We start from the raw sequence: 27336 nt of genomic DNA, 5'->3' as shown, positions 1-27336 counted from the left end.
TCCTTTACAACATGTCCGAGCTGAGCTGACCCTAGGATCGAACTCAGGCCCCAGGATCCACAAAATTTGATCCAGATGGCAAAGTAGCGGGGTTATGTTACCCCTTACGCCACAGGGACATGCATAGTTTAATCTCATAACAATCTATACAAAAAGCATTAACCGCTGATCTCTCCTCCCCAGTCTGGTAGTCTGAACTCCCCCCAGGCTCTAAGGGAACAGTGTATCGCTATGCTGGGCTCCTGGAACCACATCAACTGTTTCCTTCGCTGTATCTTCAACGGGCTGTCCCAGGCTACCCTGCTTGCCCTGTGTTCCATCCTGCACACTCTCATGGCCAGGCATAACCTACAGGTCCACAAGTTCAGGTACAATAGATCTGTATTTTAAATAATGAGATGTCAGACTCTCAGTGAGTGACCACACAGTGTGAGTGTGTGTGTGAGTTTATAGTGCGAGTGTGTGAGTATGTGTGAGTGTATAGTGAGTTTGTGTGAGTTTATTCTTACACAGAAAGAGATTACACTTTTAGAAACTTGATACCGCTGTCTCTTTTGTGGAATTTTTTAATACTTTTTAAAGTTTAGAGGATTCACTCTTGGCTGATACTAACACTTATTCTGTCAATGTCAATGGCACCCGACATAAGTCAAGTTACTGTAAGTCAGTCTTCCTAATGAAAACATTCAAGGCACTTCAATGGATGTTGCCCTTCTGTTTCATTACTTTCAATGTTAGTCTGAAAATGTTTTATATGGGCCAAACAGGCAAATTTTAATGACAAATCGTTAACCTTTCAAAGTCATAGTCAGTGCCACAGCCACGATAGTTCTGATTACTTTGTATTGCAGACTACTGTATACACTAGCCTTCAATGGAGCATTTCTGAGGCAACTGTACGCTGCAGTGTTGGGGGCAACCAAGACAACAGCCACAGGGTAAGTTTTCAGACGATATTTGTAATAATTTTGCATTGTTTGGGATAAAGAATATTCAAGTCACAATAGCCACATTTAAGAGGTCAAGTAAGGTCATGTTGTGCACTTAGACCTATAGCTAAGCAGAGTATACTGCACTGCCTTAAAGTTTATATTTGCTGAACTGTGATTGGTTAAACCACCTAGGGCACTCTGCATCTAGTCTATAAAAGACAGGACACATGTACATGAACTTGTGCTTATCCGAGCCCAAACCATAGAGAAAGCCAAACACAAGGCAAAACTAGTCTGTGTTTGTTTATACATTTTATACATTTTACATTTTATACACAAATTATACATTTGTGTTTTTGTCCCTGTAAATGTTGGCTCTCGAAATCAGCCATGCTGCCTGAGAGACTGTGTAGTGTCTTGTTACATTTGCAAATAAATAAATAAATAAAACTGGTCTGGGTGTTGTTCGCTTGAATAGAGTTCTAAACGGGAACTATGCGGCTACAACATCTTTTCTGAAGATATCTACAGTTGACTTGAGGTTGTCCACTACTACTAGTTTATGTTTGTTTATTGTTTATTTTATTGTTTATTGTTTATTTGCATATGTACAATATAAAACAAAGATAAATAGAGCAAAAAATACATGCAGGGGAGGCCAGAAGCCTATACGGCTTTTCGGGGGCCTCCCCTAAATTACACAAAATGGAATTTTTACACAATTATATATAATCGAAACTAAGAAAAACTAACGAAAGAAGAAATTGGAATTGTAACATAAAACCTAAGGAAACAAATGAAAAGATGAAGAACTGCAATTTGCCAAATCACAATAGTTGGAAATGAAAATTTGAATGCAGACTACTAGACTAATGTTCCACTGTTCCATATTACATGTAGCTCCAAGGTGCAGCTGCTGCAGCTGTTGGCAGGTGGCATCCCCATGGCACCTGAGGACACCCAGCGAGTCGTCCCCCCGCTGTCCCTGTTCTGTTCCCTCTTCAGTCATTCCCTCATGTCGCTACACGACATCGACTTCTATGCAGAGACGCCAGGTACTGTAATTCACTTTATCTTCACGGTAGCAAAATTTCACAGTGTAAGGAAAATTGACATTTTCACTGAACTTTAACTTCAAGGTGGCGGCAAGTGATTTACAGAAAAGATGTGTGAAGGAATCAAAAATAGTTACAACAGGTTTTTCACGGTGATGATATGTTTACGGTGCAGAGGTGACAATGAAAACAGGGAACATAAAGTTACAGTGAAAGAAACAAGAATTACTGACAGTATGTTACAAAATGATACAAAAAGATTCGCCCGCATTGTTTTCATACAAAAGTCTGAGAACCAGGAAGTTGAATTGTTTTGGCCTGAACTTGGAAAGTCCATTTTTTAACTTTGCTTTCCTGACTCCAATGCTACAATTTTAGGACTGGCAAAAACAGCTCAATAATATAGACCAATCTCATTGCCCCACCCACCTTCGTTAAAACGTAGAAATCCAAAATAAAAACATAAGATTACAAATATTTGAGGGACATGCAGCTGCTCTCTCATTGGTCGTACCAATAATTGCCATTCTCTCATTGGTTCAAATGCTAGTTGTAATGGACAGTCAAGATTAGTCTTTTGTAGTCTTTGTTGAACTGTGAAGTGAAGTAAAGGTTGATTTTTAGTATGTCTCAGACTATGTGTCTGTAATTGTCTTTGTGTGTATGTGTTTCTGACTTAACGAGAAAGGGTTGAAGTCTGCCATCTCTGACTGCCGTGTTCCCCTTGGTTCCAGACCGTTCGCACGCCATGCCGTTCTGTCTGTCGGACCTGGTGTCCATGAGTGCTGTCCTGAGGGATGTGTGTGTGGGCATCATAGAACTGGCCATCCCTGACACTAAACCTACTGTAGGGGAGGACTATAGGTAAGCCATGATAGAACTGGCCACTAAACCTACTGTAGGGGAGGACTATAGGTAAGCAATGATAGAACTGGCCATCCCTGACACCAAACCTACTGTAGGGGAGGACTATAGGTAAGCAATGATAGACCTGGCCACCCCTGACACTAAACCTACTGTAGGGGAGGACTATAGGTAAGCAATGATAGAACTGGCCATCCCTGACACTAAACCTACTGTAGGGGAGGACTATAGGTAAGCAATGATAGAACTGGCCATCCCTGACACTAAACCTACTGTAGGGGAGGACTATAGGTAAGCAATGATAGAACTGGCCATCCCTGACACTAAACCTACTGTAGGGGAGGACTATAGGTAAGCAATGATAGACCTGGCCACCCCTGACACTAAACCTACTGTAGGGGAGGACTATAGGTAAGCAATGATAGAACTGGCCATCCCTGACACTAAACCTACTGTAGGGGAGGACTATAGGTAAGCAATGATAGAACTGGCCATCCCTGACACTAAACCTACTGTAGGGGAGGACTATAGGTAAGCAATGATAGAACTGGCCACTAAACCTACTGTAGGGGAGGACTATAGGTAAGCAATGATAGAACTGGCCATCCCTGACACTAAACCTACTGTAGGGGAGGACTATAGGTAAGCAATGATAGAACTGGCCACTAAACCTACTGTAGGGGAGGACTATAGGTAAGCAATGATAGACCTGGCCACTAAACCTACTGTAGGGGAGGACTATAGGTAAGCAATGATAGACCTGGCCACTAAACCTACTGTATGGGAGGACTATAGGTAAGCAATGATAGAACTGGCCACTAAACCTACTGTAGGGGAGGACTATAGGTAAGCAATGGTAGAACTGGCCACTAAACCTACTGTAGGGGAGGACTATAGGTAAGCAATGATAGACCTGGCCACTAAACCTACTGTAGGGGAGGACTATAGGTAAGCAATGATAGACCTGGCCACTAAACCTACTGTAGGGGAGGACTATAGGTAAGCAATGATAGAACTGGCCACTAAAGCTACTGTAGGGGAGGACTATAGGTAAGCAATGATAGAACTGGCCATCCCCGACACTAAACCTACTGTAGGGGAGGACTATAGGTAAGCAATGATAGAACTGGCCACTAAACCTACTGTAGGGGAGGACTATAGGTAAGCAATGATAGACCTGGCCACTAAACCTACTGTAGGGGAGGACTATAGGTAAGCAATGATAGACCTGGCCATCCCTGACACTAAACCTACTGTGGGGGAGGACTATAGGTAAGCAATGATAGAACTGGCCATCCCTGACACTAAACCTACTGTAGGGGAGGACTATAGGTAAGCAATGATAGACCTGGCCACTAAACCTACTGTAGGGGAGGACTATAGGTAAGCAATGATAGACCTGGCCATCCCTGACACTAAACCTACTGTGGGGGAGGACTATAGGTAAGCAATGATAGAACTGGCCATCCCTGACACTAAACCTACTGTAGGGGAGGACTATAGGTAAGCAATGATAGACCTGGCCACTAAACCTACTGTAGGGGAGGACTATAGGTAAGCAATGATAGAGGCTTTGCCGTAAGCAATTCTGTAGTTGCTGGAGATTATGTGTTGTTTTAAAATGTAAAAGTTGGGCAAATACTTTGTTGGTTGTGGTGATACCTAGCAGTATTTCAGAGATTTTTTTTCAGGTTGTCTCTAAATGTGACTTGATAAGAGATGAAGTACATGCAATGCATTAAATGTAGGTTGGAGTCCATCATTCAATCAACTGTAATTTGAAAATGTGCAAGCTGCATTGCAAGTTTGCAACATTTTTTTTTCTTTCACAACTTGATTCACCACCACCGATTTTTACAACCAAGAACAAAACTTACAAAGTTAAATTAAAACCACATCATCATCTTGTCGTGAAGTTGGAGCAATACTTGAAGGAAACATTACAGAAGGAATACAACATTGTATACAAAAGCTAACTACCTTTAATTAAAAGATGCATTAAATAAGAATCATGACATCATTACATACAAAAAAAGGCTTAAAATAGAAAGTAAAAATAATATTACACAACATGTTGATTCTCAAGAGGTGCTTAGGCATTTCTACTGGTAAGTCTAACTACCTGTGACAAATAGGTACATAGAATAAATCTTAGAACATCATTGCATACAAGACAAAACTTAAAATAGCAAGTTTGCAACAGTTTTGAACTTGAATGTTGTTGCTCCACAGGAAAGCCATGAACAGTGTCGGTGCCAGGGTGTCAGATGGAGCTGACCTTGACTTCCAGAGACAAACAGAAGACTGGGCACATCTGTTCAAGGTCACTAACCATCATACTGTTAGAACACTAAATATTAGTGTGGGGTCACAGATATTGTGCCATAGTATCTTCCTGTGCCAAGTACTTGAACTGGATTCATTTATCAAGGATATTCATCCCCATGAAAAATAGAGATATAGTTTTGGGTGTGTCGATGTGTGTGTCTGTCTGTGTGTGTGTTTGCTTGTGTTTTCGGATTATTGTAGTCAGCATAACTCAAGAACCTCTTGATGGATTATGATGATATTTGGTATGTGGGTAGGTGTTGGGAAGACGAAAGTCAAGGTCGATTTTGGGCCCCCCTGGTATGTGACCTTGAAGGATTAGTTTTTATCTGATATGTTTGTATTGTAGCATGTAGTAAAAGTTCTCTCTCATAATCACCCCACAGGTGATCACCCATGTAGTTGCCCAGCTGAAGGCTCGTGACACCAGACAAAGGTTCTGTCCATATGGCCACTGGCTGTCCACCAGAGTCAACATACAGGCAACCAGGGTTAGTAGATTACACTGTGTAAGCATGTCCCTGTGGTGTAAGTTGTAGCTCAATCTCGCTGTTTTGCTGTATGGATTAAATTTTGTGAATCTGTGGCTGGGGGTTCAATCCCAGAGTCAATTCCAGCTCTCGATCTGACTTGTTGTAAGGGATTGCAGTCATCATTCTGAATGATGACGTAAAGTTGGTGGCCCCATCACTGAGGGAGCTTCAGATGTTAGCCTCAGACATCAAACTTCTGCAAATAAGATAGCCCAACACATTTATCAAGAAGAGTAGGGGTGACCCGGTGTACTTGGCTGAAAACACAAGCCATAGAGAGGCTACATTGCTCTACTAGCCACTTGAAAAATCATGCTTCTCCTCGATAGAGGATGACAAAAGAGAAGAAGATTTTCATCATCTTGTTGACATCTGTTCTCATGTATACGCAGCCCTCGGCCATGCAGCGCGGCCAGACCATGTCACTGTTCGGCAGAAGGAGACCGTTCCCTGGACTGGTACAGCTGGGCAGGAGTGACATGGACGCTAATGGTGGGTAGTACAAATCTTCAAATGTTTTTCATGCTTTACGCAGTATGCTTTTTGAATGAATTGCTAGTCTGTAACTTAGAACTGGTTCAACTGGGAACGTATCACACCGCTTAACCACCTTCCCACTTCTACCAAGAAATTAAGTCTCCACGAAAAAAAATGCATTTATGGTATCACAAATACCTATAACCTCTTCCACAATGTTAAACTTTGACACACATATTTACACTCGCCGACCTTTAGGAATTGACTATCAATAACCTTGTATTTCCTTGATATGAGCTTCTGCTCTAGTTTTTCCTCTGCACAAGAAACCTCTGTTCATCTATATACCATCTAGTATTCTATATGACTAGAAGTATTTATTGGATACTTTTATGGTGCAACCTCCCTAACTTAATTCTTCTGTTGATGTTTCCCTTCATAGATGAAGATGCCCCCTTACTGTCAGTCACAGAGACCAGACAACTCACCATCTTAAAGGAGCTACCGTTTGTGGTGCCCTTTGAAGAGAGGGTCAAGGTCAGTGCATATATCTTAAAATTGTTGCAGATATGATTACATGTATATTGGGTCCATCTTTCAATGGTGCATTTGAAATTGATGTAAGTTTGTAAAGTTGTTTAGATCTACAATAGTAACATTTTACAGATTTTACTAAGAAATATATGCTGAATTGCTGTTATGTATTACAGCTTTTAGGTGTAAAATTAAGATCAAAATCATTGTCAAATGTAAAATATTGTCGGTTATTTTTTAGTACAAGGTATCCTGTCGGAATGTACTCTAACTTGACCTTGACCCTTGCTGTTGCAGCTGTTCCAGCAGCTGATCCTGAAGGACAAAGACGAGCACCAGGCTGACTCCATGTTCTTCCTGGAGCGGGGAAACTCTCGCCTCATCGACGTCATGATCAGGAGAAACTACATCTACGAGGACGCGTACGACAAACTATCGCCAGAGAATGGTACATAGTAGTAGTAGTAGTATCCATTTTTGATTATACTGCTGCGGGGTTCTCTGACACAGGGGTGGGCTGCAGTCAGCTAGTCTTCACACCATGATTCCAAGCGGCTCTATCCAGCATGTCCACGCTGGTGAGGCTGCACAGCAAAAGTTCTAAAAAGACTGTTCTTATATGTTTCAAAATTCAAAAAAGGTATCATGATCTTAAAAACAGACATTGCTCTAAACACTTTTTTCTGATGACTGCAAAGTTGAAAAAATTTCACCTGCAATCTGAAAAATCTTCCTGCAAATATTAATAAGCTACTGTTCCTGCCTATCATCTTCCTTCAAGCTGGTAAAACTTAACTTATAAGCATACACAGCGTTGTAATTAAAAGAAAACTTTATGTGATTATGAACTTGATAGCCATCTTTGTCTTTTAAGATATTGACCAAGTTGCTGTAGTCTAGAAATTAGATTCCTGACAAAGCAATTACATGATAAAGCCACACCATGCCTCAAGCTGAAATATGTTCTTTTACTTGCAGAACCAAACCTGAAGAAAAGAATGAGGGTGAACCTAGTCAACTTCCAGGGTCTTGAAGAAGCAGGGATAGACGGAGGGGGGATCTTTAGAGAGTTCCTACATGAACTCCTGAAGGCCGGGTTTGACCCGAACCGCGGGTTCTTCCAGACGACAAATGACGGGCAGGTCTACCCAAACCCCACGTCAGAACTACTGGTGGAACACTACGCTAGACATTATTACTTCTTAGGCAGGATGTTAGGAAAGGTGAGATCATAACTTTGTGTTACATGCTATTAATCTTTACCTATTACAGAAAGCTACTGTGCTTTTTTTTCAATTTATAGGTCTATTGAGGTTTGGAATAGCTTTACTTACTTGAAAAGAGATTTGTAAATTTACAGAACAATTAAGCGTACAGTGCATGATTAACAAGTTAAGTAGTATATGCAGAGCAAAAAGTAGATATTTTGAGGTCCTTTCTCCGACAAAGGAAGAACAAATCAAGAATTAGAACAATGCTGACTGTGCACAGATCTTCTATTAATATCTCCTTGTGTCATGTCAAAATGCACGTACAGTAACTTTTGAATCGTGCAGTAATTAAGTAGCAGAGTACAACACCATGGTATATGGATAGCTAATTAGATATGTCCTTTCGTTGAAGAGATTCATCAGTCACATGTAATAACAGTTACAAGAATATTCCTCAAACAATGACTTAAAAAGAAAGGTAGCGAAATACGCACCTCCAAATTTTCGACGTCTTCTGTACGTCTTGTTCACGGAGTGACCTAGTCTGGTGTGTTACGCCGAATGGCGGTTATACCGGCTATATAGATACAAATACAGAACACAAGACTAGGCCGAGACTTGTGAAGATCGTCCTGCCTCCCCCGCAAATTTGGAGGTGCGTATTTAGCTACCTTTCTAGTCACTGTTTGAGAAATATTCTTGTAACCAATATGTCCTTTCGTTCTTCAGGCCCTGTATGAGAACATGTTGGTGGAGATCCCCTTCGCCAGTTTCTTCCTGTCCAAGATCCTGAGTAAACACAACCATGTGGACATCGACCAGCTCCAGTCACTGGACCCAGAAGTCTACAGGTGAGAAAACCGTTCCAGTATGATCCTTAGAGGTTCTTAAAGGCAACCAAAGTAAATTAGGGACCAAAATATGGAAATAAAAAAAAAATGCTGAAATCTTAATTGTTGTGACATTTACTAACACTGTCTTGCTCATTTGTGTAATAACTTCATACTTAAAGCATTTTAAAACCGTGCAAAAACATACCATATGATGATCCCCTTAGTTTCGTGAGCCTACTAAAACCCCGGCAACGATTTTTAGGGAGTTCTCATATTGCAAAGAAGTTACATTTTTGCACCATGGATGTCGCTATACATTGTGAATGTGCTGTTTGAACTAATCATGTATAGAAATGGCTAAATAAAGTGACTTTCAAAATCCAATTTTTGGGCCCTGATATTGCTTTGGTTGCCTTTAAAATGAAAACATATGAAGCCTTTTCTAAAAGTGAAAGAAGATTGAAAGACATTGCAAGCTTGTATTTGACATGAGAACAGTACGTAGATATTCTGAATAAAGTGTCAAGGAAAGAAGTACATGGTCCAGTGTGCAAATAACAGGAAAAGTTTATAATAAATGGTTTAGATGTGTAAGCCTATGATGTATGTTTGGATGTGACACTGTGATTATCATTATTCTAAATGTAACTTTCACATCCTGTAGAAACTTGCTGTTCCTGAAGAACTATGATGGGGACGTGTCTGACTTGGCCTTGAACTTCACCATTGTCAACAACGACCTTGGAGAAGCACAGGTGACATATACTTGTTCTTTTTTGCTCCTTTGATGTCCAATATCAAAAGGTTGATGTATTGATATTTTGCTGTTTATATCTGATAAAGGGGCATTTAAGCCTTAACCACTGAAGAAGCCACATTGACGAAATCGATCTGTGTAAAAGACTGAATAAAGCGTTCCAAACGTGAACCATGCGGCTCCAGCTGTCTTACTGAAGGACGATTGTGGTGCGAAAGATGTTGGTTAGCTTGAGTGCCTCCTTCCCCAATTCCTATATCTGATAAAGGGGGATGTTACCGGTATTAGAATATGAGGAGTATTTTCTTGGTGCTTTGTTATTGTATTTGTTGGCAAGTCACATAGGAGTTCAGTAAGACTGACATGCATACTAGAGTATGGTCTTATGTGTGCATTTTCATTGCGATACATCTACAGCTTTATATTTTTTGTTATCCAAACCATATCAGACTTGAAGGTATTTGGAGCTAACCAAATGCAACATTACTCTACTTCCAGGTGGTAGAGTTGAAACCTGGGGGCCAGAACGTCCCTGTGACATCAGAGAACAGGATTCAGTACATTCATCTGGTGGCTGACTATAGACTGAACAAACAGGTCAGTACAGGGGAACACTCTTACCTTAGGATTGCATCTTTTGATCAAAAAGCAGTTTGGCATTTAGCTTGGTTGCTCTAGATCTTCTGTGTTATACTTTTTTAATGACGCTGTAGCACATTTATGGATTGTTTGTGTCTTAGTAGCAAGTTACGCTAGATATGATTATGTAGTGAAAGCTGTGCTTACATTAGATATACAATGTACTACATTTATACATAATCATCATGCTTTTAAGCTTGCACAAACAAAGAATTTAAAGACAGTAAGAATGGACATATCTCTCGGAAGATATCATCCCCCTTCCTTGCATGTAAATGGTAATGAGTTGTACTTTATCTACAGTGAAAGATACTAAGTTAGAGTTTACATGGGAGCACTATCTCAAGCCTGTATATGACTGTCTCTTGTCTCGTGATGATCAGCATCAAGTCACGTGACAAGAGAACTCCAAGACGAGATCTGACTGTAATACTGGGTTGAAGAAGACACAGAGTGGTCGTCTCAAAAGCTCCCCAGAGCAAACTATTTATGTTGTGTGTAATGTTTAAATATTTGTCAAAAAAGTATGTAAGAGTTGTTTGTTCGATTTGAATATTACCATCATGATCCAAGAGGTTGATGCTGTGAGTACGTACTGCTTTGTTAAGTGTAATTCTTTACTCTGCCTCTCCCACCCCAGATCCGTGCCCACTGCATGTCCTTCAGACAGGGTCTGGCTGATGTGGTCAACCTGGAGTGGCTGCGCATGTTTGATGACCAAGAGTTGCAGGTAGGCAAAGTCAAGATCTTATAAATGCTACCTTTCATTAAAGGCTGTCCTATTTGAAATTCAACAACTGAAGGGGGGATTTTCTTTTACCCAGTCTTTTGTTTAACGATCATTTTCCTATTTGTATTGAATTGTTTATGACCATCATGCTTTCACTTGAATTCTTTTGACAATTTTGTGTCCCTCCTCTAAAATTTGTAGAGTTTGGAATTGCCGTAAATGTTAACTTGTTACACTTGAAGGTAAAAATGCTAGTCTCACCGTAAATCTTGGAATTTGGATGTTGTAACTGACAAATTTTCTTCCTTTTGATTTGTAGGTGGTGATTTCTGGTTCCCAACAACCTGTAGATGTTACTGATCTAAGGAAGCACACAAACTATTCAGGTAAGAATCAACACTTGCTTGAACTGAACCCCAAGAAGCATACTATCTATTCAGGGAAGAAATGGCATAAACTTGAACTTAGCCATCTTTATTTGGACTATAGTCTTTCCTTGCCTTGAAAGTGTTGCAGGACTTCCATCACACAGTACATGGTCAAAAATACTTTTTAGTCTACGTTTACTTATTGTGAAGATTTGGCTTACATGTGAACTCGATATTGATTGATTTATTCTTTGTCATATTATAAATGTTTTGTTGTATGGCCTTATTTTACATGTGAATGTTTTACTGTATCATGTTAGATGGCATCTAACCTTAGCAACTCTGCCTGGGTGACCTGTGTATTGCTGTGTTAGCCTGGAATCCAAACCTATTATAGCTCCTGAGTCTCCTCTCCGCTCGGGAGTTATAGGGGAGGGACCGGTTAATGGACCTGCGCACAAAGCCCAGTTTGCATGTCCACGTTATTTTTCTTGTTATTATTTTTGAGAATTTTTTCCTGGTGAAATCTTTGGTCAATTTTGGCCAGTTTTCAGGCAGGGGGACCAGACATGTGTTTAATTTTCAAATCCAGAAAGAAATTGTGACCTTTGACCTTTGTTGTGGTATAGAATTGCATCATTTGGGAGGGGATTTTCCCCTACTAGACCAGCGATTCCCAGCTGCAGGGGGTAAGATCAGGGTTTGTTTACGTTCAAACACGTCTAGTGCGTTAGAATGCAGGAGTCGAACCCCGGCTTTTTCCAAAAACGGCAACTAGACATGTTTAGCTGTCCAGTGGATGGAAGTTTTTGGACATTGAAATACTGTTAAGTGTACTTTGAAGCCTGTTTTTGTTCCTTGTTTTGTATATAATCTGATGGAAGTCTGTTCAACTGCTCCCTCCCCTGTAATAGGTTTGGATTCCAGGCTATTGCTGTGTTTCAATTTCAATAAAATAGAAAATAAGATAAGACAGAGTTGTTTACAGAGTTGTTTTTGTTTGTGGTGTAGGTGGTTACACGGACGAGCATCCTGTGATCGAGAACTTCTGGAATGTTATTCGAGTTGTTTACAGAGTTGTTTTTGTTTGTGGCGTAGGTGGTTACACGGACGAGCATCCTGTGATCGAGAACTTCTGGAAGGTTGTTCGAGAGTTCACCAACGGGCAGCGCAGGCACCTGCTTAAGTTTGTCACTAGTTGTTCACGGCCTCCCCTTCTGGGCTTCAAGGTATTTATGATTTATTCATTTCATTTCTTTATTCAAACCACAAACTTACATGTGTAGGGAATGTCTTATGCCTCCCTGAATTATGTACCGTTTGTTACAGTGGGTTATTAAGAAACACAACAAATTATTTACATTATCAGTGACAGTTGCACAAATATTTCACAATGCAATGTCGAAGTATATCTCATTGGTAACAGTGTTATATAGTGTGAGGCAATGCCAGTTGTTCAACTCTTAGAGTCTTACTAGAAATATTTCCTTTGAAATCATGATCAATTTCTCAACACATGATCCTACACAATTTAATCACAGTTTCCACGAGAAATAATCGTGTGTAAAACTCGTGGGAAGGGAAGTTATAAGAGATCTGACATGTCCCTGTTGCGCAAGCGGTAATGTTGTAAGGGATTGCATTCGTCATTTCGGATGGTGACGTTAAGCCAGCGGCCCCGTGTATGAGGGAGCTTCAGGCATTAGCCTCAAGCGTCAAACCTCTGCACGTAAAAGAACCCAACACACTTATCGAGAAGAGTAGGGGTGGCCAAAAATGCAAGCCGTAGCGAAGCCGCATTGCACTACCACTAGCTACTTGAAAAAGCATCATGCTTTACCTCAAATGAGGATGCCTTGGAACGGATGTAATGTATCTTCTGCCTTGTATCTGATCCCAAATGCAAGAACAGACTTAACCCCCCCTGCCCCCCTCCCCAGGAGTTGTACCCTGCCTTCTGTATCCACCACGGCGGGCCCGAGGAGGATCGCCTCCCCAGCGCCAGCACCTGTATGAACCTGCTCAAACTGCCCGAGTTCCAGGACGAGGAGACCATGAGGAGCAAGCTACTGTACGCCGTGGAGTCCAACGCTGGCTTCGAACTCAGCTAAACATTTGGGAAACTATTAGTTTTACGGAACCAGCAAATACGGATAAATGTACAGAGGGTGTAGGGTTAGGCTGGGGTGAAGATATTGTTGCTCAGAATTGTGGGTAAGACTGGTACTTTTTGATAGGAAGAGTACTGTTGGTGGTAAATTTGTACCTTCAGAAAAGAGTACTAATGAAAGTGCTTCTCCTGAACTTTGATGGATGGCATCAGTAGGGTGATTTCTCGAGGTCCATCCCTTCAGTCAAACAATGGAAACTCCCTTAAATCACAGTAGAGGAGTAGACACCACATTGCACAATGGTGTAGAAAGAGTTAGAGCAAGAGTCCTTTCTGTCTCACACATGCAGTGTATACGACACAACAGCAATTTGAATGGACACTTTAGGCATCGTCCCAGTGTAGTTTTGATACTGGTGAGCACATTTGTTGCTTCAAGAGGAACGGCATGGTCTTATTCTTGACATGCAAAGTTGTAGAATTGGGAACACAACAAAATTACTGCTCCTTGAATAAAAGGCTTTCTGTTGACCATTTAAAAAGATAATATGATTGACATCATAGGAAAATGAATTGTGGTATGGTGCTCACTGGTGAAGAGTTTTATGGCGACAATGTCAGATAATTTACATTACTTGTGTAGCTGAAGACAGGTATGGCCATGAATAATGAACCAAAAGTTGGACTGACGCTTTGAGACATATTTGTAATCAAATTGAAATGATACTGGTACTACTTTACAAGCACTTAATATACAAAATTTGATGAACTTTAATGATTCATGTAACTATACACAAGAGACTTCATTTGAAGAAGTTGATAACCAGTTTATCATGGATTTAGAGAAAATGGAATATATTCTGATGTTTATTGTTTATTGAGGAAAAGTTGTTGACTGGTAAATATGAAACTCCGAAACAATCTTCAAGATAGCTCTCTATACACTTTCGCCATTAGGCATACTGAGTTTACACGTGTACATAACTGACTGATGCTCAACGTATCTTACTAGGCCAAAGACAAAGTTTCACCAGACACAAAACTGACTTTTAGTCACCACTGTAGCCTGGACAACTACTAAACCAAAGATAGCACTTGAGAACGCACAGGTCGCAACTGTCTGTAACAAACACTTTGGGAGAGAAGAATGCCTCTTATGAAATGGATGTGTTCAAACCTCCGTGGATTAGAGAAACTGCATGGATCACCGGATGTACGTAATTTCCGTCAACATTCAAACATGTTTGAAAATGCAACTTACATATATGTTCAATGTGTTTGAATTTCTGCACATAAGTGCAAAGTACATTGTTAGAACAAGTTCGGATGTTGACGGAAAATTATGTAAGTGTGAGCTCCTCTATTGTCTTCTCCCACGTAACTATCCCCTCCCAATTAACCCGGTCTTTGCTGTGGACTCATCCACGTACCAACTTTGTATTGATTATTAAAGCAGTCAGAGGGACTAATAGACTTTAGACAAAGGCTGGCTACCTGACATTGGACATTTTGCCAGGGTTGTTAACTAAATTTGAGTTGGTAGATGTATATTTCCAAGTTGGGATATCTTCCAGATATACATAATATTGTCTATCCCCTTTCCTATAGCTCCATAAACATCAAGGATACCAAAAACATTTGAAGTTTTCAAAAAGAAACAGATGTATATTCAAATACCACTTTGGTCAGTGGGATTTCTAACAGTGTGGTCACATTCGACGTAGGTTGTCCTATGATTTTGATGTCTTCGATGATTTAGACATTCTATTGTCCCCTTTCACTGAGACATTTGTAGACAAGATAATGTTGAAATGTGGCTATACTGAAAAGTTGAGTGTATATCACCCTATTACCACGTTTTCCTTTCAATTAAAAAGTCTAGCTTTTGAGTCCCAATCAATTGAATACAAAATATATATTTCCAATGTATTCAAACCTGTGGAAGACCTGAATATTGTGTTTGATTCTTTAAATGTGTCCATTTTGTTACATGTCTCTTGTACTGATGAACTGTGCTTTTTTTGATGACATTGTTACTCTCGTTGCATCTATGATAGTATTGGGCTGGTTTCTGCTTTTGTGCAATCTCACTTGTAAACCCTCGGCATAGTTATATGTATACTCTAATGTTCTTGCAGTCTGTATCCTTATGAAGTGTTAAAGAAAAGATACAAAGTGAAGATTTGGCATATTGTAACTTATGTTACATTGAAGAGAGATTTATACATTGATTTGTTATGTATGAAAAGTATCAGTTTTTTTATGAATATAGTTTAATGTCTTGCTAAGTAGTACATGCTGTTTCATGTACTAACATCACATTGGGCATGGAGCCAACTTGCATCAATATACACATGTATAGTAGCAGTGCAAATAAAGAGTGGAAACAGTGTATTCAACTTGTTATTTCAATGTAGAATTTTTCTGGTTAGACTAGAAATATTCAGGATAGAAAGATCTTAACACAGTTTCGCACATTTCATATGTATAACATTTAAAGAAAACTACAAATACACCCTAGAAGGTTGTAAACAAACTGCCAGTGTTTCTCTTAGTTCGAATGATGCAACTAGAGTTCCATGACCCCATACCTTCGCCAAATGATTTTGATTGACGTATCATGAGTGTTTCTCATTGATTATAAATCATACCAGTTGATCATCTTTTCTACCAAATGACAGAAGTTGTCCAAAGTCTTCTTGAGTTATGCTGGTCATTTACATACACACATTCAAACGCTACCCAAAACATAACCTTCTTGGCGAAGGTAATGATCACAGACTTGCCTGTCTAAATCACGCTCCTAACGGTTCTAGCTGATTCTGTACTTGTACTAATTATCTCAACTGGGCACTCCTGAGCTGCGATACCTTCACCCTTCACTAGACAGCGCTTCAACATGTGACGGTGGATGGCTGCAGTTTCTGCACCTATCACTGGGCGGCGCTGTATCAACACCGTGTTACGTTCAGGTGTGGCCCGTTGAGCTTACGAATATGGATAGCTGTAGCTGTGTTCAAGGTCGGAGGAGAATGTAGGTTAGTGCACAGGAGACATACGATAGATATGTATTAAAGGCAAAACAACCATATGTAGGCAAGACGGGCTACTTAGTACATTTATTGGGTACCGATCTTCTAAGATTGGTGAAGGTATGCAAAAACGGCGACGGTCAAGCACCAAATCCTGGAATTAGTATCAGAACGACTAAAACTAAAATCCTTCTAGCACTCCCTATACTACACAAAACGATGGACTGTACAGTTTTTAGAGTTCGTCATGTTTCTCGTGAATTTTCGGGCCGGCAAATTCGTGGAATGAGATGAACCCGTCTCTGTTCCTGTCCTGGAAGGAGAACATGTCGTCTATCAGGTCCTGTTCCCTCCGACCGGGCAGGAAGACGCCTTTGTCGCTGTCGGCCATCATGTGACAATAGTTGGCAAACTGAAGAAGAAAAAGAAGAGAAAAAAAGATGTTCAAAATGAAAAAAAAGAGTCAAGATTGTACAAGACTTTTCTAAGTTGCTTTCAGGTAAGTTTGTTTTAGCCTGGGTGTCATCCTCCGTAGTAACTGCTGGTTTAATCGTTACTACGCGGTACCGGTTACCAGAGGAAGGCACCAAGATTGTAGCCTCTACCAGGCTCCACAGGTCGCTGGACAAATAGTAGAATTCTATTCTGGACAAATAGTAAAATTGGCCAAATAAATGGTGTCCATAGGTCGCAAACTGTAACTTCTTTAGGGAACTAACTGGCATGTTATCAGTCTATTTGGCCAATTTCTACTATTTTTCCAGTGACCTGTGGAGCCTGGTAGAGGCTACCCAGATTGAACCAGTGGTTACTAGGAGGATGGCTAAGGTTCTCCAGCTGTATACATGATGATCTAAAAAAAATACTGTATACCTCTTCTTTGGAGATCTTTTTGTCCCTGTTCGCGTCGGAGTCGCCGAATGAGTTTGTGGGCGTCTCTCCGACCCACCAGAACAGGTTCTTAGGCAGGTCGTCCATCGGGTCGAGGACTTCTATCAGCTCTACTTCGAACACTAGCGTGGAGCCGGGGGGAATGGACCCCTCCAGTAGCTCTGGATCATGGGGAAGGAAACGTGCAATATTTTATCACACTAGTCAAGTCAAAGAAAACCCTTTGCCAAACCATCGGAGATGCAAATGATCAAAACATAGCCTCCATAGCAGGCTCTCTGGGCCTTTTTAGGGCGGACCGTTTTGCTGATGACTTCTTGTTGTACTGGGTCGTTTGTGCAGCCAGCCCGTAACCATTTAGGCCCGTACAAAAGGCTCAGAGAGCCCGCTATGGCGCTCGAGGCTAATCAAAACATAGGAGATAAGTTGTGTACTATTGTGGGCTCGTAGTTCTACCCAAGGACATTATATATGTCCTTGTTCTACCGTAGTACATTTGACTGAATGATGACCTTTATTGCATATGTTGCCACACTGGCTAAGTACAGGTCATAACAGAACATGTTGAAAGTTGATAGATACAAAATAAACTAACATCAAAAGTATGTTTAACACCGTCGGAACTCCCGCTTTATAGGGCAATAAACGTTCCCTGTTAATTTCGCAATCTACGGACCGATAATTCGGAGGGCCGCTAGGGGACATGACTACTACAGGTGACATGATTAGTTTGGTCTCTTCTGAAATTGTACGCATCAATAGCCTCGACCAGGCTCCCTATAGGACAGTTAGATAACATGCTAGTGGAGTTATTCTCCAAGCAGAGGCTTCGATCGAGAGGGGTAGTTTTGTCCGGGATTTCTAAGAGGGACGTTAGAAATCCCGGACAAAACTACCCCTCTCGATCGAAGCCTCTGCTTGGAGAATAAGTGGAGTTAGCAGGCCGCAGTTTTGAGTCCCTAGGTCGCAGGCTGATTCCATCCGTCTATTTGGTAATTTCTCATTTTCTTCTATTTTCCCGCAACCTATGTAGCCTGGTAGAGGCTATGCACCTTCTCTTTTATCTCCGTACGCCAGATGAGGAGGGACGGTGATCTTCCTCCTCTCCCCCGCGCACATCCCCCTCAGGCCCGTCTCCATCCCCTTGATGACCTCGCCTCGTCCCAGGACGAAGTCAACGGTTTCGTCGGTCTCATGGCTGAAGAAAAATGTATTAAACTTACGGTCAAGACATAACTGTGTAAACAGACCACGGCTTAAAAACTATGCCAAGTTTGGAACAATGCCATAGAAATAATGAGTCCAGCGCCGGCCGGCATTTCGTCTGAATTCCTGCTTTAAATGAATGAATGAAGACCTTTATTGTAACGTTACACACATACCCACTGAGTTTAGTACGGGTCACAACAAAAACGTCAGTTTGCAAATACATATATACAATGATAATAAGTAAAGTTATCACTAGTCTACTGATATATAATTACGTGAATTTGGCCTGCTCTTCTCGCTTCTACGGGGTATGGCTCAAGGGTTTGTAAAAAGCCATTAGAAATATGAACATTTTCCGTGTTGCTAAGTGAATGCCTTAGTGACACCACTGTTACCGTTTGACTGATACTAACACCCCTTTGTTGACCCCTGTGCCTGCCTTCCCAAACAGTAACCCTGTCGTAGACTGTCTGCAAATAAACAGGCGACCCGCACATCTGTTTGGAAATTTATGCGAATCAGACCTCCCGTACCATCAAGGGAATCACGTTCCTCTCGTGTAGGGGACCCAGAGAATTCTGCCATATCCACTAACTGGCATACATATGGAAACTGAACCACGTTTGCTCATGCATGCATTTGAGACTATGCAAACCACTGTGGTGTCCTCAGTAAATATTGCGTCGCATCGCTGAAAGTGAATCCAAGGACATTAATGAGTCATTAATGTCATCATATACATGATGTCTGTCTTTGATGAGTCTAAACGATTCCCGAGTAATAACAGAAAAAGTAGAATATATAATACTCGAAATCTGTCAAAAAGTCGACATATAAAACGATTCAAACTAAAATGCAAGTTGCACGTCATCATCTGACTCTTATCTCCTTGAACTGAGATATACTCTTGAGTATTCAATCATTTTTTATGTCTTTTGCAGTTTTGTATCTAAGGCTACACCAAGTAATTTTTATGGATGACGTCCTTTGGAGACCCTAAATCTAATGCGAGAGCGCGAAAAAAAAAGAAGAAAAGGGCCGAAAAAAACAAGATGCCTAGATATGAAATATAATAGTCAACGACACATGTTAGGACACAATTGAATGAGAGAACACAGTGTAACAACTAACAATTCTTTTATTCATCATGAAAACAGCAATAATTTGAATAAATCACTTGAAGTTGAACAGCAGTTGTTGTCCAGTCCTGTTTCATACGATTTGCGGCACTGTCATAACTCTTTGGTCATAGTTACAGGAAGCGGAATTTCTTGTTTTTTTTTCTGGGAAAGACCAAAATCAATGCGCGCGCGGACGTCATCCATAAAAATTACTTGGTGTAGCCTAACATATATCATACAAGTTTTAATCTCAGCTCACTCCTTCCCTCCAAATTATCCTGGGCCCTCCCCCTGATGTGTCTGCCACGTATGCTAAGTCATACGAACCTAGAGTCAAACTTCGTGCCGTCTGGGTAGGTCCCGTTGTAGTGGTACCTCAGGAAGTATCCTTCTCGGGAGAGGAAAATGCACCGCTTGGGCTTAAAGGTCACCTCAATCGCGACATCCCCTAGATCCTCCTCAGCTAAAGCTGCAAAGATTTGTAACGAAACGGCAAGGATGACAACACTAGACACCATCTTCGGGAAACTTTAAATCCGAGCTCAGGGGATGTCCACAGAAGCAGACTTGGCATACAAATATTGGCACCGTGCCCTGAGATCAACTCCTTGGAACAAACTATTCTTTAGAAGGGGGTGTTCTTTAGTCTTTAAATAATGATGCGTGTAGAAAATTCACGTGAAACAGAAGTTGTTTTAACACACTGGATGCCTTGAGGTCTCAAAATGTACATGTGCATGGAATTTCTTTGCACCCCATGATAATGTGTAGCAAATGCAGATGAAAGAATCTCGCCACGTCCGTCACTTTTGTGCTCTGCACTGATTCCATATGGAAACGATTAAGGGGAGAACCACTGGTGTAGAAGAAAGAGCGTGCTGCCACGTCACACAACCATAAGGACTAATGAGGAAGCCAGTACGCATGCGCCACATCGTCTGTTGGACGGCACTTTTCACTGTAAAACTCTTAACTGTGTAATTAACATACCGAGTAATTAGTATAATGTATGTCAAATCTTATTGGCTGAGGAAAGTTGCTACTGTTAGGGAAGCACGATTTGAACTTGGCTATTCAGAATTATGCAGCACTATAAATTGTGTGAAATAATTGCGGTGGTTCTATGTTCGTGGTTTTCGTGGTCAACACTTATAGATGTGCTGTCTTGTGTTGCGATGTACATCTTTTTGCTCTATTAAATGTGATGTCATGGTGTTCGTTTTTCGTGATGTAATGACATTCGTATGTCATCTAAATTACAAGGCAGGTAGTCACAATAGGTGTACAAAGCGTGCTGTCACCTCAATCGACCCCATTGTAAGAAATAAATTGTGAACAAACAGGATATGGCAGGATTCGACCTGTTTATTTTCTATATAAAAAGACGTACAAAATGTTACCAAAATACCACTCTGCAGACGAAATGCTGTACACTTGAAGAAAACATCGAATCCACTGCGCAATTCTTATCCACTAAGCTTGGTAAATTTGATAGAAAAAATAACACTGCCATCTTTACAAAAAAAATATTGCAGTAAAAGTCATGTCACAATCTCATGCTGCCTGCTTAGACTTTGCCTTGACTGAGTTAGCTTGAATACGAAATGTAGCACCAAATTCGAAAACCCAACATACACATTGTTTGAGTTGGGTAGGCAACACAGTGACACTAACACTAGGCTTTACTAGAAACATGAGCATTGCTCTAAGTTACAGAATACTCCTGCTACAATGGAATGCCTTTTACTTACAAGCAACAAGATAGCTGACTGTTACTCTCAAACCATTTCTCACTTTCACATATTGATGTAGTAATACAAAGGAATTGACTGCCACACACTGTTAAATATTGTTTGAAAACTACAATATTTCCTCTTATCGCAACAACATTCCCATTCTTTCCCCATGTTAAAAATCTCAGTCTCACGGTCTCAAAACTAGAACTATGGCTTTTCAACCGAACATGAAGAACTCTTCTATAATTAAAAGAAATCAAACAACATGATCGAAGATAATTGCTCAAGCAAGAGAGAAGTGTTAACAATAATACTGACTCATTAATATACAGATATCGTTTGCACTTCTGCAGCATGTAGTCTTTTTTAAAGCCTCTATCTAACAGTTTCTTTAATCACAAAAAAGGTATCTTCTGCAAGATAACAAACGTAATTCTACAGAAAAGAGCACATTTTAGAGAGGGCAAAGTTAAAGTGTGGGTTGGCAAAAGTAGTACATTTGGGCATGGTCTGAAACTAAAATCAATCAACTTAAAATAAAATAGAAAGGGGGCTTTCACAAATACAAAAAAATAAAGTCTTGACAAAGCAAATAAAAAGTGGGGATGTGTACAAATCAAAATCATGGGGTAAGACGGACGAAAATTTCTTATTGTTTACTCTCTGAACATTTGTTCCAACTCAAACATGAAGGGATAACAGAACAAAAAAAGCTTGAAAACATTTTGAAATTGACAGGGAGCTGCAAGACATTGTGGATTTTTTTTCTCACTTACATCGCTACTTGTTACCTAATCTCAATGTCCTTGCTAAACTATAGCTGAATATCTATCTTACATAGATGTTCAGTGGCAGAGACACTTTATCGGTCGATAGTTAGAGCTCGTCGTGATCTTTGGGGCCGGAGAACTCTGCAAAGGAGATGACGCCGTCGGCATCCTGGTCCTGGAAGTGGAACATGTCCTCGATGAGGTCAACTTCTCTGCGTCCGGGGAGGAACTTTCCTTTCTCCTCGCTGACCTGCTCATAGCAGTACTTGGTGAACTGGAAAGAGAACGAAGACAGAGCGTGTCATTGAAGTAAGGGTTGCTAAAACATGGTAAAACATGGAAAGCTACTAGAAGACCCCAAATTGACTGAATCTTTGTCTCCCCAAGACTTTACCACATACCTACATCTACATATCTACATTTCGATACCCCCAAATAGCCCCTTCAGGGGCAAAGTAATGGGGAGGGGGGTTTTGAGGCCCCGGCTAAGGCGGGCAGGCCTACAACCTGGCACAGAACGCCTCAACGGTGGGAGCCGTCGCAACCATGCCAGGCAGGGTATTCCACTGGGGGATGGTATGGGGAAAGAAGGAGTGTTCGTATGCCACACATCATTGCAAAGTATAGGGACACAAGACAGGGAGACCATAAACAATACCTCCAGTGAAAATTCCTTTCATGGAGGTAACAATGTTGTTTGTAATGGTTATGCTGCCTAAAACTGGAAAACATGGAACCCAAAATCCCCACTCTCCATTCAGTCATCAGATGGCATGACATTTTCTATTAGGGAATGTGTACATTTGGGAAATTTTGTTGACAACCGTAATTAGTAGTAAACATTTGTTGTTGGTACCATTTTTATTTCGTCCCCCCTAATGATTCTTATCTGCCCACTCTGGTAGTGTTTGAAAAACAGCTCTACCTTCTAACACCCCTACAGTTTGACACAACTATGTTAGGGATGTCAGAACATAGGGTTGTCAGAACACAGGGGGGTGTTGCCATTTCAATAATCAATAGTATTGATGCAGCTGAAAAGGCTTAGGTCCAGGAATAACAGAGGGTGAGAAATGCATATGTTTTTGCTCTTTACATTTAATTTACATGTAATTGTATTTTATGTATTAAATGTGTAAGTGGACTCCAGGAAGAATAGTGTGAAATTTGTTAGAATAAAATGCTAATGGAGATCTCAATAAAACAAACGCTGTTGATTGGTTTACCTCGTCTTTGGTGACGATCTTGTCCTTGTTGGAGTCCATGTCGCCGAAAGCGTCTGTGGGAGTCTCGCCCAGCCACCAGAACAGCACGTTGGGCACCTCCTCGGTCGGGTCCCTGACCTCAACCATCTCCACATCAAACACCAGGGTCGCTCCCGATGGGATCACTCCGTCTGAGGGGGAAAAACAACAACATTCCTATTAATATTTGCATGAAAGCGATATCAATTGATATTAATGCTAGTGTAGAGATTGCAATGTCTCAGAATCAGTGATTCTACTGGTAGAGATAAGTCTCTATCAGACTAACCGCGCCGGCTATGGGGAGAATATTTGCCAGGGGAGTTTGGCCATGGAGGGTTTCATTCGCAGGTGAAATATTAACTTTACCATTGGCTGACTCTACTGATTAATATCATTCCCTTTTTTATACCCCCATAGGAAGGCCCGGCTAGTATGAGATTGCGTAGACTGTTGACATAGACTCTGATTGGGATCTCTACTTGTAGAATCGCTGATTGTATATTGTACTGTTAGAATCACAGATTGTACTTGCAAGAATCACAGATTGTTCTTGCAAAACTTGCCAGATTGCGATCTCTAGCCTGACATATACATATTCATAGGTAGCTCCAGACAGAATCACACATTCTGATGAAATATCAACAGCATCATATTCATGGTGGCACCAAACAGGATGACACAATGTCGTGAAATACATGAATCAACAACGTTTGATGGTGGGGAGAATTGTTTTATTCAGATCTCCATTCGAGAAACACAAGTCAAGATCAAAATAAAAATTTGGGCAACACTACAAAGACTGTGCTATTTAACAACAAAGACAATGTACAGAAATTTACATATAGCAGTGCTAAATGTAAATGTCTGCATATTTCCTTTGTTGTTTTTAATATGGGCCCTGGCCTGATGCAAAGAATATTAGTAACTAAATAAAAACTACATACCGACTCCAGAGTCTCCGTAGGCCAGATGAGGAGGGATGGTGATCTTCCTCTTCTCCCCAGCACACATCCCCCTCAGTGCCTGGTCCATGCCCTTGATGACCTCCCCCTTGCCCAGGGTGAAGTCGAAGGTGTTGCCGCGGTCATGGCTGAACAAAAATGGGGTCAACTGGGATTTAACAACATTTCAGACACCTGTGGGGAAAACACAACAAGGTAAAACCCAAATTAGCAACAGAAGCAAGGTTAATTTTGCAAAAATCTACAGTAATTCTTGATTTGTAAACTTAATTTTAGCTGACTTAACGGTCACTAGTCAACAGCTAAAAGGTCATCATCGCAAATATTTGATCACTAATGTAATGTTTGTTCCCACCGTTAAAATCAAGTGCTGTGACCTACTCCATTTTCCCCCAACCACTACATTTTCCTGCCGCTATATTTAAGTGGTTTACAGTAATCTATGCTATATTCAGTGCCAATCAGAACTCTCTGTAGTGTCCATTCTTCACTTGGACAGAATTTTGCTCCTCGGGATGAACTAACCATCCTTAACAGCTAGACCAAAAATCAAAACTTTAAAATTACAAAACTTTCCAACCCCTAGCAGTTTTCATGCTGGGCATGGAACTTTGCTCCTCTAAATCTAAACTGAGACGACCGATGAAAATTTAGCAATGCAGAGAGCCTTGGTGCCAAATATGTTTGCTTATCTAGCGTGCACAGAACACTAAATATCAGATAGTGCGACAGCAATGAGAAACAGAGCCAGCTTTACATGTTGATGTGGATGGGTGTAGAGATATCAGAATGATTGATTGATGAAGCTGATCTCCAAGCAGATGCTGGGATGAAAATTAGCTTTTCTACCCAGCACAAAAGAAACATTTTCTAAACATTTGGGTGGGTTGGTTGCATGTTAGACAAAAGCCAAAAGGTGTATCAAGAAAATGTTTTCATCCAAACATCTGCTTGAGGTTGGACATCATAATGCAACTAAAGAAGTTTTAAAAATGCAGGCTATGTTTGCTTTGTCAGTGTGATTTGCAATGAAAAAATGCATTGTTTCAAATAACTAGTCTCCAAGCAGATCTGTTGGTAGCAAATGACAGTATCCAAAGGGCAAAACCATAAATTTGGCCCAGTGGCTGTTATTAGTTACTTTGGACACTGTCATTGTCACTGATAGATTTGATTGGAGATTAACAAATAACTGCACACACAGTAAATAGCACTGGGTACACAATGCTACATAATTTGTATTTGTGGACAAAAGGCAGGAACGGGTGCATGGAGAGATAATTAAACAGTCTGCTGTCGTTGTTACAGTTACATGGTTATTTAAATCATGTAGTAATTGTCACAGTATGGTAGATTTTGTAATTAATAGCAGGCTGTGTTACTCAAATCCCAGGAGATAAAGAGATAAGATTAGGGACCACTAAAAAATAGTAGAAATGTAGAAGAAAAAAATGTGTAAAACAAATAGAGGCCAACCCTACATCTGCTTGGAGAGAAAGTGTGTGAAAGTTCTGTTTGTAATTTCCCTTTTCAAACAAAAGCAGTATCTAAGGGACACTCCAGTTTTAAAAGATAATCAAAACTCGTCTAAATGCTAGGTTGAAAAAATACTGCAAGCTGGTAAATTTTTGCATCCATGAAAATCCCCCCTATGGTTTTCTATGGTGCCACATATACAATTTCCTACCCCATGCATAGGAAGCCTATGCATAATGCAGTTTCAAGTGTTGAGAAATGTGGAGAAACTGCATAATCTATGCAAAAGCAAATAGACATGCCATTAGGGCTGACAGGAATGTGTGACTTGTATAACTTTAAAGATAGCGGGCATCTGGCCAAAATTAACATATCCCAATTAACGTTAATTGAAGACAGTCAACATGATAATTAATGCATACAAGGGCACAAAATTTGACATGACACTTTGGTGAAAAGAAAAGAACTGAGGTAGTTTTTCACTTTTTGATAATTCAATTTGTATAAAGTTTTACTGAAAGTGGGCAATCAAAGGCAATCGCGGAGGCACTTGAGTCTGAAAGTTGGAAAAGAATGCGGCGGGGCGGATCATTATTTCCGCTTGCGGGGTTTCCTTGCACGGGGGTCAGAGAAGTGCGTATGTGGCACTGGAAGTGTAAGGCAACCGCGGGGGGGGGGGGGGGGGGGGGGCGCTTGTGTACACGTATTAAAGCAAAAGAAACAAAACGTCTGGGATTAAAACATAAATGCTAAGACTGCAGACTATGTAAAGACGAAGGGAAGCGCCATTTAAAAGGGCCAGTAAAACATTACCTGGACTGACCCCCAATTAAAAAAGTTTGTCTACATGACATCCCATCTTCTTCCGGGGCTCTGGTCTAGACAAAAATCTATTCACTAGCTGGCCGATTGATTCCTACCATTTTCTTGGCACTAAAAGCGGTCCCTTTGACACTAGAATAACAGTCGGGACAAACGTCCCTTCTGAATCCTATTCTACAAAGCCAAAACGTCAAAAATCTGTGAAAAATTAAAAAGCAGACGACGCCGTGGGCGAAACGCGAAGTACTCTTCATAAACGCTAGACATAACGGGACGAAGGGGAAAAACTTTGCGAGGAAAAGTCGGGGCAAATGTTGCAGGAGACCGTTTTCAGATGTTCAGAGCCCTCCCCCATACCCACACGAGTGCCACGTAGGCTTCTCTCTCTCTACCAACCTGGAGTCAAACTTCTTGCCGTCTGGGAAGGTCCCGTTGTAGTGGTACCTCAGGAAGAAACCGTCTTCGGACTTGAAGTTGCATCTCACCGGCGTGAACGTCACTTCAACCTGAACTTCTTCCGCAGACAGGCCCGCCAGTACCTGCACGACGGCGGCGAGGATCGCAGCCATGAAGACCATTTTTAGGGACGTTTGGTGGAGCGAGAAAAGATGGCTGTCTGTTCTGGAGAGAGGGAAGTCAGATTGTGTCAGCTTACCCTGCATGCAAATCAGTCTGTGGTGTCCGGTTTCCAAAACCGCA

The 27336-nt window shown here is 40.9% G+C and overlaps 2 protein-coding genes across 2 annotated transcripts in view; one reads left to right on the top strand and one right to left on the bottom strand.

Annotated features, from left to right (window-relative positions):
- LOC136444669 (ubiquitin-protein ligase E3C-like) overlaps window positions 1-15765 on the top strand; it is a 24483-nt gene extending 8718 nt beyond the window's left edge. Inside the window, exons 10-26 of the mRNA XM_066442346.1 lie at window positions 184-368; window positions 852-938; window positions 1833-1987; window positions 2722-2851; window positions 5084-5174; window positions 5566-5670; window positions 6105-6204; window positions 6632-6726; window positions 7021-7171; window positions 7702-7946; window positions 8664-8785; window positions 9432-9522; window positions 10023-10121; window positions 10804-10893; window positions 11213-11279; window positions 12360-12490; window positions 13202-15765. Of these exons, the coding sequence (XP_066298443.1) occupies window positions 184-368; window positions 852-938; window positions 1833-1987; window positions 2722-2851; window positions 5084-5174; window positions 5566-5670; window positions 6105-6204; window positions 6632-6726; window positions 7021-7171; window positions 7702-7946; window positions 8664-8785; window positions 9432-9522; window positions 10023-10121; window positions 10804-10893; window positions 11213-11279; window positions 12360-12490; window positions 13202-13372 (2115 nt within the window). The 3' untranslated portion in view covers window positions 13373-15765. The remainder of the gene's footprint in view (window positions 1-183; window positions 369-851; window positions 939-1832; window positions 1988-2721; window positions 2852-5083; window positions 5175-5565; window positions 5671-6104; window positions 6205-6631; window positions 6727-7020; window positions 7172-7701; window positions 7947-8663; window positions 8786-9431; window positions 9523-10022; window positions 10122-10803; window positions 10894-11212; window positions 11280-12359; window positions 12491-13201) is intronic.
- Window positions 15766-27336, bottom strand: LOC136445152 (peptidyl-prolyl cis-trans isomerase FKBP9-like). Its single transcript, XM_066443021.1, has 8 exons — window positions 27034-27336; window positions 24322-24467; window positions 23357-23526; window positions 22238-22404; window positions 19952-20152; window positions 18347-18492; window positions 17277-17455; window positions 15766-16815 (listed from the first exon to the last, which is right to left on the bottom strand). The coding sequence occupies exons 1-8, from the start codon at window positions 27297-27299 to the stop codon at window positions 16639-16641; spliced, it is 1452 nt and encodes a 483-aa protein (XP_066299118.1). The 5' UTR covers window positions 27300-27336; the 3' UTR covers window positions 15766-16638.

The sequence above is a fragment of the Branchiostoma lanceolatum genome, chromosome 11 (assembly GCF_035083965.1).
Source record: "Branchiostoma lanceolatum isolate klBraLanc5 chromosome 11, klBraLanc5.hap2, whole genome shotgun sequence".
NCBI lineage: Eukaryota > Metazoa > Chordata > Leptocardii > Amphioxiformes > Branchiostomatidae > Branchiostoma > Branchiostoma lanceolatum.
The sequence above is the reverse complement of the archived record's forward strand: the minus strand, read 5'-3'. Positions and strand labels throughout refer to the sequence as shown.

Bases quoted from the DNA above. Each gene is read 5' to 3' on its own strand.
- LOC136445152 (XM_066443021.1), bottom strand. From the start codon at position 27,299: ATGCAGGGTAAGCTGACACAATCTGACTTCCCTCTCTCCAGAACAGAC. The intron at 22,405-23,356 runs GTAAACCAATCA...TTCTCTTTCCAG, and splicing joins AGATCGTCACCAAAGACGAG to TTCACCAAGTACTGCTATGA. The intron at 20,153-22,237 runs ACTATCGACCGA...TCGGATTTAAAG, and splicing joins AAAGATCACGACGAGCTCTA to TTTCCCGAAGATGGTGTCTA.